At 50.2% G+C, this 12,405-nt stretch overlaps 1 protein-coding gene across 1 annotated transcript; it reads right to left on the reverse strand.

Moving 5' to 3' along the window:
• Nucleotides 1-723: 723 nt before the first annotated feature.
• Nucleotides 724-2,996, reverse strand: SP9 (Sp9 transcription factor). Its single transcript, XM_015815902.1, has 2 exons — nt 2,976-2,996; nt 724-2,061 (listed from the first exon to the last, which is right to left on the reverse strand). The coding sequence occupies exons 1-2, from the start codon at nt 2,994-2,996 to the stop codon at nt 724-726; spliced, it is 1,359 nt and encodes a 452-aa protein (XP_015671388.1).
• Nucleotides 2,997-12,405: the final 9,409 nt, after the last annotated feature.

A 12,405-nucleotide genomic window follows, 5' to 3' on the forward strand; every position in this document is an offset into this window, starting at 1 on the left:
ATCCTACTTATACATAGCTTTGATGAATTAGAGATAAACCGTCTCCGGCATTTTCCAGTTTGGTTTCTCACCTTGAGCCTTTGTATGTGTGTCTGGGTGTGGGTATTGCGCACAAGCGCGCAACGGACGATTACCGTTTTTCGGATTTAAATATAAAAGCGTCATTGTAGAATAGTTCACCAAGTAAGACTTGATGTTCGTCTGCAGTAAATTTAGATTTATAACTATACTATAATCATTCCAAAAGACAGCACCGTAGTCCCGGGTGGCGAGTTCCGTTTTTTTATGCGGTTGTTCGTTTGCCTCTGGCGAGTCTGTTATTTTTTTTTGGGGGGGGGGAGGGGGAGAAAGGTGAATGCGCATGACAAGGAGAGGGTTGGAGAGAGGGGGGAAAAAAATAAAATTTCCGGCCACTTGTATTGCTCTTCGCCAGGAAGATTAATTAATTAAGGTCGTTGTTTATCGTTGTTCGGGGAACGGTTGTATTGTCTGCGTCTCTGCCTGGAGGGCCGGGGTTCAAGGTCTCTCCAACAGTCTGGAAGTCTTAACAGCTCGCCCTCCGCGTCACCTTTGCACCCATCCCACCCCGTTGTTTTTTCCCCTTAAAAACTCCCGGAACAGCCGAGCCCGAGTGGTCGGCGGCCGCCTTTGGCTTCTCCCGCCCTCTTAGTTGGCGGGCTCCCGTCCCGCCAAAACTTCTCCCGCCGCCGCCGCCGCCCGCTCTTAAGAGTCATTGGGCCCCGTTGTGGAGTCCTTGCCTCGCCCCTCGTGCAGAATGAGATCCGGCGACTCGGATCTGGGCGTCTCCAAGTTGCTGGCGTCCGTGTCGCTGTCGCTGCCCTTTTTGCCCCCGCCTCCCCCGTTGTGCGTTTTAATATGTTTGCTCAGGTGGTCGCTGCGCATGAAGCGCTTGTTGCAGACCGGGCAGGCGAAGCGCTTCTCGCCGGTGTGAGTCCGCAGGTGCCGCTGGAGTTCGTCGGAGCGCGTGAAGCGCTTGCCGCAGAAGAGCCAGTTGCACACGAAGGGCCGCTCGCCCGTGTGCCAGCGCAGGTGCGCCTTGAGGTGCGACGTCTTGCCGTAGACCTTCCCGCAGCCGGGGATGTGGCAACTGTGCAGCCCTTTGCGCCTCAAACTGGCGCCCGCCGGGCCCAAGCGCTCGGCCTCCTGGCAGTTGGGGCAATCGCAAGTGGCCCGGCCCGAGTAGCGCCGGGCGGAGCGCGCCGAGCTTCCTCCAGCTGCCGCCGCGGCCGCAGCTCCCGAGATCATGGCGCTGGCCGCGGCCACGGCGGCGCTGGAGTCCGTGTAGGAAGGGAGCACGGGCTTGAATCCCTCCTGGGTTAGCAGGTGCTGGCTGGTGGAGAGCAGGTGCGAGGCGGCCGTGGAGCCCAGGCCGGTGGAGCTGAAGGCCGAGTGGGTGAGGGAGCTGAAGTCGGCCGGGTTATAGGTGCCCAGCTGGGAGTGGAGGGAGGCCTGGGGGGCGCCCGAGTGCAGCGAGCTCTGCAAGCCTCCGGCCGGGTTCTGCACCTCCAGCCACGAACTCGGGTTGGTATGCACGTCCCACCACGACGAGGCCGCCCCGTTAGCCACCTCGCCGGCCGCCAGCGTGGAATGGAAGCCGGACTTGTACCACGATTCGTACGGGTGCGCCATGCCCACCCGCGGATACAGGCTATCGGCCGCCGAGCTGTGCACTTTGGAGATGAAGGCCGACTGCCCGCCGGGCTCTTGCGGGGACACGCCCGTCGCCGCCGAGTTGGAAAAAAGGCCGCTGTAATCGCTGCTGAAGGCCGAAGAAGTGGGCGAGGTGGAAGCCAGGCAGAAGGCGCTGTTGGCTGTGCCGCTGCCGCTGGCCAGCCCGCTGGAGCCCCGGCTGGTAGCCACAGTGAAGCCGGACAGGCTGGAGCCCAGGTTGCAGCTGGAGGTGGAGCGTTTCCAAGGGTGGAAGCTGCCCTTGGCGAAGGCGCTGGACTCGGGCAAGGTAGTGAGCGGGCTGGTGTTGCCGATCTTGTTGCAGGTGGCGGCCAGCATGGCCAAGGGCGTGGTTCCGAAGCGTGGCTCTTCCTGTGGGGGGGGGGAGACACAAAACGAGCCCGTCAACCTCGCCCTCTAGCCCCAAGCGCGCATCGGACACGGCCCAACTTCCTTCACCCGCCGCGACGCTCGCAGGAGGCGGCCCCGGATGCACCCAAATCAGAGGCGTCCTCGCCAAAAGTTGGGCTCAAAGGGTTCTCCTTAAAAAAAAAAGCAAACAAAGGGAAAACTCCAGGTTCAGTCTCGTCCCGCCTAGGTCGATCCAGACAGTCACTTGCTCCCCCGGGATGATGCTGAGCGGAAGGAGAAGGCATTTAAGAAAGAAACTCCACAACACCCTAGGGCAAGACGTAAATGAAATGAAGGAAGCCCCGAGCAAAACGCATAACGGATTTTTCTTAAAGAGGAAGGCTCTCTTTCTCTCATAATCATGGCTGGCCAAACCGATCTTAAAATCAAAATCAAATATCCATTGGAGCGGGCGACGGCGGCACTCTGCTCTCTCTCTCTCTCTCAAGACCTTAAAGAGAGGGCCATTTTGCTAAATGGAAGCGCGACGAACCCGTGCATGCGGGCACAGGACTTTCCCTACCAGGCCGCCAGTAAATCTGAGGCTGCGAGAAATTGCTACGGGGTCAATTTAAGATAATGGAAATTGGGGAGGTGGGGGAGAGAGAGACAGAGAGCGAGAGCGAGCAGTGAATGCCAGGACAAATCAAAGCAGCGAATAAAGAGGGTCGGTAAGCTGAAACGGGAATTCAAAGAAGCCCTCAAGGAGAGGATTGGCTTTCTTTTATCAGACAGTTTATATAACCTCCTCTCCTGATTGCAACCACAAACTGATTCCTGCTGGATCAACACTGTGGGTCAAAAATGGGGGTGTGTGTGGAGACGACAAGGAATATCGACCTCCACCAGTATAAGAAGCATCCCCTAAAACTTACCCCAAGGATAGACGTAGCCATAGCCAAGTCGCTTGGCTGGGTGATCGGGTCGGAAAGCGGGCTCTGCCTTGAAGGGAGGCTGGCGAGTGCGCGCGACGTCCTCCCAGCTTCCCGTTGTACTCCAGCGCACTAAGTACACTCCTGTCTCTGGACCGCTAAACTCAGCCTAAGTGCAGAGAGCGCCCGCTTTGAAGTACCGCTGGCTGGGACTCTTACCCAATGAGGGAGGAGAAAGGACAAGCAGGAGTTGCCCCGCAGCCAATCAGAAACTTGAGATGCGAGAACCAGGGCTCTGAGCGCGTGCCAGTCAAAGCCGCGCTGGGGGGTGGTGGTGGTGGTGGTGGGGGATTCTACTAGTGTTCTTTAGTCTTTTAAAAGCATTATACTGCAATTAACTCTTTTTTTAAAAAAAAAAATAAAAATAAATAATGCCTAGGTTGAAATACCGCTTAAGGTCATAACAGGAACGAACAATAGAGATGCTACTCCTGCTTTTCGGGGTTGGTTTCTACGACGGGAGCACAAAGGGCAGGGTGTAATGGCAAAAAGGCAGCCGGAATGGTTGAGGTTCAGATTATTTCTCCTTTTTCCCCCCCCCCTCGCTTTCGTTTCTCCCCCTTATATCCCGAATATTGCACAGCTCATTAATTCTCCATTCATTAAACTAAAATAAAAGAATAATCAGGCCTTTTCCTTCACCTTGCTCTAGCCGCCTATAAGGGTATAGTCGCCTATAAAGCATGTGGTGCAGAACATAAATGGAACTGTTACACGCAACTTTATCTCAACTATTGGCAGCATGTTGGCAGTGCTTGCACAGTGTATTTGTTTCGATTGGAAAATTGAAACAAGAGAGGAACTGTGATGACCTTTTTCATAATATTACGTGGAAGGATGTGGGACGAAACCGCCTGCATCTAAGCTACCAGTGTCTGTAAGATTCCTCTACCTGCAAAGAGTAGGTATGTAAATTGTGAAAAAGCAGACCCAAAGTCAAATTTGCTGGCGGCATTACATTTCCCACTAGCCGCCACTAACCGGGTGGAGAAACCATCCAAGCTAATATGTCTCGTTTTTTTCTTACAAGGGAGAAGTCGAATTAACACCACACCAGCTCTCTGAATTTTGACGAGGGCAAGCGGGAGACTATTCCAGGAAATTTCGACCAACTCTCCAGTTTGGCGCCTGACTGAAAGATTAACTATAAAACAAACGAATGAGCGCTCATCTGCAATGCCGTGGCCGTTCGCTTTTGTTTATAGATCTGCCCAATTTTCCCTGCTGATAGGAGGGACGGAGTTAGGGAACATAGGGAAATAAAGTGCCTTTATTTTTTCCCCCCCTGTTAATTCTTCCCTACTGCCACGTCTGTTGCGTCCGAACCTCATCAGTTCGCAGATGCAAAATACACGCGATTCAAAGGCAAGCAGAAAGAATCACAATTTATCTCCACCCGACCCTACCACTTGAAAACCCTTCGTCTGTGTTTAAAGAAGGCGGGGAGGGGTGGGTGGATGGGGAGGGGGGGGCGGCCTGCGCGGAGATATTCAAAGAAGAAACTAATTTTGTCGCTCGCAGTAAACTCAATAGCGCAGCGGCAACGTGGCTGTGGCAACCTCCTTTGTAACGTTTGAGCCCTGGCTTGCTCCGTTTTGTTGGTGGCCGGAGAAGTAGACAAACAAAAGGCTGAGATGTGAATAGAGGGGAGGGGAATCCGTGCCCCTCTGGCTGTCCCCAGACCTGTGCGCCATCATTTTTACACTTAGCAATGACAGTGGGGCACGTGGGGGGGAGGAGGAGGAGGAGGAGGAGGAGGCGGAAGAGGAGGAGGTAGAGGGTTGAGCAGCGAAAAGCAAAACATAATTTAAAGAAAATTGAGCAGTGAAATCTCTCCCAAGGCTGACATGTGTGTGTGTGTGTGTGTGTTGTTGTAGACTAGCCACCGACATTCAACAACGCGTTGAAGGGGTGTGAAGGGATGGGGAGGGGAGTCCCATGGGACCTCGGTCCAGAAGCCTTCACCCAACAAGTGATAATCTCCCCCCCTCCTCCAGCTTTAGTGAAGAGGAAGAACAGTTGTCGGATCTAGTGCTAGAATTCGCCCCTACATTTGCTAAGAGAAGGGAGCGCTAATGGCACTACTAAGGCGTCCTCTCCAACTGAGGGCAGCTGGAGAGGAGGAGGAGACGGGCAGATAACGAGATACACGAAGACCCTCTTCTGTCTGACTAGCTGAGAAAGGAAGGTGAGATATTTGTTCGGTCCAGTTACACATCTTCTAGTCACTGACTTTAGACGAAGCTCCGGGGGCACCACCCGTTTCCCTCAACAAAAGCACTTGCGCCCTGTCCCCAAGAACTTCATCACATTTTCGTCCGCCTAGTTTTCAGATGTGCAGGGCGCTGGGTGGCCCCGCAAATTAAGTGACCGGGCAATTCTTCCCTTTAAGTAAAAGTGAGTGAAATGAACTAGAACCGGAGCAGCTTTGGCGCCTGTCTGAAAAGAAGGGAAGCCACCCAGCGTTGGAGGAACAAAAAAAAAAAAAGCCTCTTCCCAATTTTTTTTTTGTGTGTGTGTGTGTGTGGTGGTGGTGGGTTTCAAGCGTTTTCTGTCAGATTTCTTCATACTCCAAAAAATCTAGTTTTTAAACACAGATCAGCGTGTTATGTTGAAGTGTTGAGTTGACTGTTAAAACATTGGCGAGGGGGGGGGGGACAATGTTTGACAATGTAACAAAGGGCCTGGTTTGGAGTGAATCATCACCCTTTTAAAAGTTAAAGCAATTTCCAGGAGAATGGCTTTCAGCAGCCGCTTTACATTATTCAAAACGGCCAAATAATGCTCTATTATAGCGCCTGAATGCTGCCAGTCAGCCCATAAGTGCAATTTGTGCAGAGGCTCGGTGCCTTATCTCTACTTCTTTATAAAGAGGTGAATATAAAACAATTTCTTCCAAACCCAGACAGAGAGCATGAAAATTGCTTCCCTTTCTGCAATCAGGGCAATTTAACTGGAGTGCAATTAGCACTATTAAATGTCGATTCTGCATAAACAAATCTGACTAAGAAGCGAAAGTGGGGTGAGAACCTCATATAAACTGAACTGATTTTTTAAAAAATTATGTATCCGGGTCCTTTACAATTGATCCGTGACGGGATTTTTTTTTTGTCTCGGAATATATTTACATCGTAAATAACACGGTGGCTAAATCAACATGCAACTCTCTCTTTTTTCCCCCTCCCTTCCCGCAAATCTCAATATGAATACTAATAAAGAAGAATGGACTAATTAAAGACATCGGCCCTGCTCCCTTTCAGCAAATTTGGTTTTTTCCAGATTTCCCCCTTTCCCCGGCGCCTTTCCGATCTGCAGCGAGACTCTGAAAGTTGCAATCTTCAGGAGGTAGAAATACGAAACAATTGGTTCATTAGAGATGATTGAGCTGGGGGAGGAGGGGAACAACGCGGATTCATAGTCAAGAGCCCTCGGATGAAACGGCTCTTTTTCGCCCAAACGGGGCGGGGGTAGCTATTGCAAATCGATCGATTGAAGAGCGGTTGTTAACACGCCCGAGCACCCGAAGATGAAAGAGTTCCTACGGAGATGGGGGTGGGCGAAGGCGCGCTCGTGCCAACCTTTCTGAAAGGAGCAAGCGCATCTTCAGCCAAACAGATGGCGGAGGGGGGGGAGGGAAAGGAAAGCCCCCAATCATTTGCACCAATAATTGTGCCCCCTTTCTCCTTAAGCAGCAAGCTCTCTCCCCCTTCCCCGCCTCCCCCCCGTCTCGGCTACTCCGCGCGTTTCCCCGAGACAAAACTGGCCAGGGATGCGCCCAGGGCGGTTCCGAGGAGAAGACAGTCCTTCCCGTGGAACCGGACGAACTCAGGAAGCGTAGTTGAAGGAAATCCCCCTCTCGATCCCCTCAAGAGGTCGAGATAATAAAAAGGAGCACACTAGACAGGTGCCCTGGGGTTAGGGAAGCCCCGATGAAATATTTTCTTTCTGGAGGAATGGCGAATCCCCTGGAAGAAGAATGGGTCGCTTAGGTTTAGAAGGAAACGTCTTGTTTTCTGGTTAAGTACAGGGGGCGGGAGACAAAAGAGAAGGGATCCCCCCAGGGCTCAAACTCTGGAAATTAAAGGAGGCGGTGATGGGGCGCTCCAGACTTCCCTGCGCCCAGACACCCCTTTCCTTTCCTGCTTTTGTGAATCTTATCGGGCTTCCAGTGCCATCTCGGGCCCTTCGGCCGGCAAATCGCTCGCCACCGCCGGGCTGGGGCGGGCACTACAGTCGCCTGGCGAGGCCGAGCTGCGGGGTGGCGCTTGGGCCAAATGGCGGGCCAGCTTCCAAATGCCCGGGCTTCCCAGCGGCCCCTTTCACTAATGGCTCATTTCGCCTGGATTGGAGGGGAGGGGGGGCTGGCTGCGCGCCTCCTCCCGTGCCCCTCTCCCTCGTCTGTTGAAGACACGTGAACAATTAACAAGGGAAGGCTCTGTTGTGTCAAACGAAGGTGACTGGATGATGATTTTAATTACTACAATTACGAGAGATTATTCAACAAAACGTCTTTAAGAAGCTTGTTTACTGCGCAGAGAAAGACCCCGTCGCTGTCGTTTAACAGAGTTTCCGGAAACTCCATAGGCCACAAGTCGGAGGCGTTCTTCTTTGCCCGGCCTAGAAGGCGGGGGCCGGGCCAGGCTGGCGCTCCTTTAACTTTGCCAGGCGGCCTCCACTCCCCGAGGCCACAATCCCTCTCGCCTTCGGGTTGGCTGAAGGTCCGGCTTGTTTCCCCCGCAGGCAGCCGCTGTTGGCGCCTATTTACTCCCGCCGTTTGTAAGGACGGCTCCTGCCAAGAGGGCCAGAGGCTGGATGTCGAGAAAGCCTCCTCAAAAACAACTTGCGGCCTTCTCTACAACTCCCAACATCCGGGCCCTGCATCCGGGCCCTGAGGAGGAAGGCGGGAAACGTAGTTCAGCAGTATCTGGAGGCCCTCAAGTCGCTCACCCTTTGCTATATATAAAAAGGCCTAGTTTGTGTCTCCCCCACCCCACACACATATGGCTTTTCGATGTGGCAATGAGTCCTTTCGGTCCATGGCCGGCATAGCTAAAGTCCTTTGGGCACCCTGGCTGGAGAGAATGGAGTTTCAATACACTTGAAGGGCACCAAGTAAGAAAGATTATGTCCAAGGTTGGAATAGGAAGATCCTCCTTTTCTGCTTTTAATCATACTGGCTTGGAAGCTGTTGCTCACCGCCACCAACTCTCAGCTCAGCCTACCTCACAGGGCAGCGGTGAGATCTTTTTTTAAAATAAGAACCTGCCGCTGAGAAGTGGGTGGATTCACCTTTCTCTGCCTGGCTTTCCTGGTGGGCTTTTCCCAAAAGGAATACATAATTACAAGGGGTTTTTTTGGCCTTTTCCCAAAAGGAATACATAATTACAAGGGGTTTTGGGGGGGGGGGAGAAAGAAGGAAAAACACACTTTCTCTCTTAAGAAATTACCTTCCCACGAGAAAAAGGTGGGAGAAAGAAAGAAAGAAAAAAACTCGAAATGGCCTTCCCTAAGAAGCCTGATTTTAACAAACAGCTGGGCGTGAGAGTTGGACTCTTTGAGTCTCGGGCCTTTGGGTTTCAGTCAAGGTAGGGGAAAGGGGCTCCATGGAAGCCGCTGCCCTCTGGCGCACGTCTAAACCGCTCTTCCTTTCCTACGCAGAGAAAAGGATTGTTGGCGCCGCCATGCAGCGAGATCAGATGGTAGGACATAGTGGATAGACCAGCTATGCTGGCTGTGGAATTCTGGGAGTTGAAGCCCATGAGTCATAAAAGAGCCGAGGTTGCCTACCCCTGGGATAGACAGTCGACTCAGTGTTTCTCAACCTTGCCAATTTTAAGGCATGTGGACTTCAACTCCCAGAATTCCACAGCCAGCATTGCTGGCTGTGGAATTCTGGGAGTTGAAGTCCACATGCCTTAAAATTGGCAAGGTTGAGAAACACTGGATCATAGAGTATCTGGCTTGGCACTGAATAATCAGGGGGTTTCTTGGTGCTCTCTGAGCTTGGCTGTTTTCTTGCCGACCTTTTATTACCCAAACTAGGTAACAGCATCAGTGCTGACGCTGTTACTTAGTCTGGGTAATGAAACGTCTGCAAGAAAACCAAGTTGACAGCACCAAGGATCCCTCATTCCAACCGGGCGCTACAAATATTCTCCTCTAACGGTACTGACAATAATCACTTAAGTTTGTTTGCTCCCTCTAAACTTGCTCCAGAGAGTTCAGGAAAGGAAAGGAAAGGCGGGGCGGGGAACCCTTTACTGTGGGAGAAAAGGTGGGCAAAATTTCTACTTCTAAGATCCGGGGGAGCCCTGGGGAAGGAAGCTTCCGCGGCTTGGCTTCGGGGGGGGGGGGGTTGAGTTATGCCAGGGGTAGGCAACCTTGGCTCTTTTATGACTCGTGGACTTCAACTCCCAGAATTCCTGAGCCAGCATAGCTGGCTCAGGAATTCTGGGAATTGAAGTCCACGAGTCATAAAAGAGCCAAGGTTGCCTGCCCCTGGGTTATGCCTTCCCGTCAGGCCGATGCTGCGGCCGGGTTATTGGCTGGGCCCTTTGCGGGGCGACCTTCCCTTCCCCTTTTGTGCCCAAGTCATTTGGACGCTTCAGGTGAATTTCCCCCCTCCGGCTCCGCAGCCCTTCTCTGCAGCGGTTTCCCCCTCGCGGTAATTAGGCGTCTATTACGAGCCATTAGACGGATCAATGTACCTTAAACAACGCGGATGATTTATGCCGCCGAGAGCCTCACCCCAACCCCGCACCGCCAACCTTTGCCTCACACTCTTTGTAACGTTTCAGCAAAGCAAGCTAGCGCGGGAGGGGCCATCCGTCAAGCTTTCAGCTGCGGGAGAAAGCTGTGCGGAAAACTTGCCGGGAAGGATCCGGCACAGGCCGGCGGGTCTCCCTGTGCGGAAGAGCTTTAATTCGATCCCACGCCTCCTCCCGTCGCCCGATCCCGTCTGCACTTTGTCTTGGGGTTGCTTTCTGCCTTTATAAACAAAAAAAGAGCGCCAGGCGGGGAAAGGAAGGAAAGATGAAGAGCTCGGACACCTGGTTTTCCAAACAAGCCCCTGAATGTGTGTGTGAATGTGTTGGATCGCCACCCTACCTTCCAGAAATGGAAACCTCCCGGGCCTTCATTAACATCTTTTCAGCAGTGCCAACGGGTCCTCCTAATCTGGAGAGCATGGATTTTTTTTTTTTTTACCATGCCAACGTTGTTCATTTGGGAGAAAATCCCACTGAATTCAATGGGCTTGTTTGTTTGTTTGCTAAGGGTGACATTAGGAGTCGAAGTTTCTTTATTTGAAGTGGTGACAAATAAGAAAATGCACTGGGGTGAGACAAAAAAAATGTGGTCTGCTGTATTCCCTTTTATGTAATATTTACTGTGATTTTTATTATTGCCTGTTCACCGCCCTGAGTCCCGTAAGGGAGATAGGGCGGTATATAAATTTAAATAATAATAATAATAATAATCACTGAAGCTATTACAGCAATACTTTCCAAACTTTTTCTTTTATTCAGTGCCCCCTCCCTTTTTTTTGTAAAGGTGACATTGAGAGTCTAACTTTCTTTTTTTGAAACGGTTATCAAATAAAAAAAAATGCATCAGACTGAAACCAAAAGGTAGACTGCTATATTCCCTAAGTCACTAAAGCTGTTGGAGCAGTACTTCCCCAAAGTTTTCTTCATTACCCAAAACTGGTTTTAAAGTCTTACCAAACTTTTAGGATCCCTGGTAAGTCACTTCCTTCAGCAGCATTGTAACTTGCTGAAAGAATGGTCATAATTTCAGGAACTATCTGTACAGTATTATAAAAACAACATCACTGAATTATCTTTGTCAATACTACAAATTACCATTGATAATTTCATTGATTTATCTAAATAAGAATAATCTGGGAGATTTTCAAATGTATCTTATCTTAGTACATGTGGCAATCTTTAGCACAATTTAAATGTCCCTATTGTGATGGGCAATGGGTTCATGTGTCATTACCCAAAGAAAAATGCTTTCTCCCTTCCTCCTCCAAGTGCTTTGATAAGATTCAATTTTTATTCAAGTAGCATGGAAGGTTTGAATAACAAACATAGCTGTTTTAGAAATGTAGTTAGTAATTCATTAGCCAGTAAGAAATTTAAGACAGTCCTACCAAGATATGTAAGCATTTTTTTTCATATTACAAACACCATTCCTAAACCCAGTTACCCAGGAGTAACCATCATTCTATGAGTAGGAAGGGCATTGGTAGAAGATGTCGAGCAAACACAGACAACTCTCTCTAGGCATTCTTACTACAGCTCCCCAGTCTCTTGCTGTTGGACATGGTGATAGAGCTGATGAGTGTTGAACTGCAAAATCTGAAGGGCTTAAGATTGTGCCATGTTCCATTAAAGGAATAAAGCTACCCCCAGAAATGTCCATCATGCCTTTGAACAGTCACTTAGTGATCAGTTATGGCAATAGCAATAGTATTTAAGCTTATATCGTATACTGCTCCATAGCACTTTATAGCACTCTCTGGGCAGTTTACAGTGTAAGCATTTTTTTGCATATTGCCCCCAAAAGTCTGGGTCCTCATTTTATCAACCTCTGAAGGATAGAAGGCTGAGTCAACCTTGAGCTCCCACAGGATCAAACTCCTGCTGTGGACAGAGTTTGCCTGCAACACTGCACTTTAACCACTGTGTCACCAGAGCTCTTCATAAGTCATAAGTCAAGGACTACCTGTAGTTCAAAACATTTGGAGGGCATCTGATCAAGGAAAATCACACTGACTTCATTGACGGAGCAAATGTCAATGGACCTTGTTTCTGAACAGATACATAATTGCACTTACAGAACTTCTTACTAGTACAGGGGTAGGCAACCTTGGCTCTTTTATGACTTGTGGACTTCAATTCCCAGAATTCCTGAGCAGCCATGCACTAATACCTAAAGTTCAAATCAACATACTAGGGCAGTTTAAACCAGCTTTATCCAACCTGATTTTTCCAGATGTCTTGACTTTGGCTCCTATATTTCCTGGGCAGCATGGCCAACTCTAGACTGAACCTTACAGTGCAAACCTCTTAGGTGCCTAAGCAAGGATAGCAAGTTCAACAGTTTTCCCTGCTCTTAAGTCCAATACTATGGCCTTCAACTTCCAACTGAGAGGAAAAAGAAGTAAGTCCCTCTCACACCACAGGAGAGGTGACAGTTTACTTTTGAGTATATTGGCATAGATTGGTCTGTTCAAAGGAAGGAAGGTGGAGAAAATTTCAAGAGAGTCCTGTCAATTGGCTGCCAAATTTCATGGGAAACAAGAAATGCCTTTCATTTCACAACTAACTACAGGTAATCCCCAAGTTATGATCATAATTGATCCCAA

Source organism: Protobothrops mucrosquamatus, unplaced genomic scaffold, assembly GCF_001527695.2.
Source record: "Protobothrops mucrosquamatus isolate PMUCROS unplaced genomic scaffold, P.Mucros_1.0 scaffold383, whole genome shotgun sequence".
Taxonomy (NCBI): Eukaryota; Metazoa; Chordata; class Lepidosauria; order Squamata; family Viperidae; genus Protobothrops; species Protobothrops mucrosquamatus.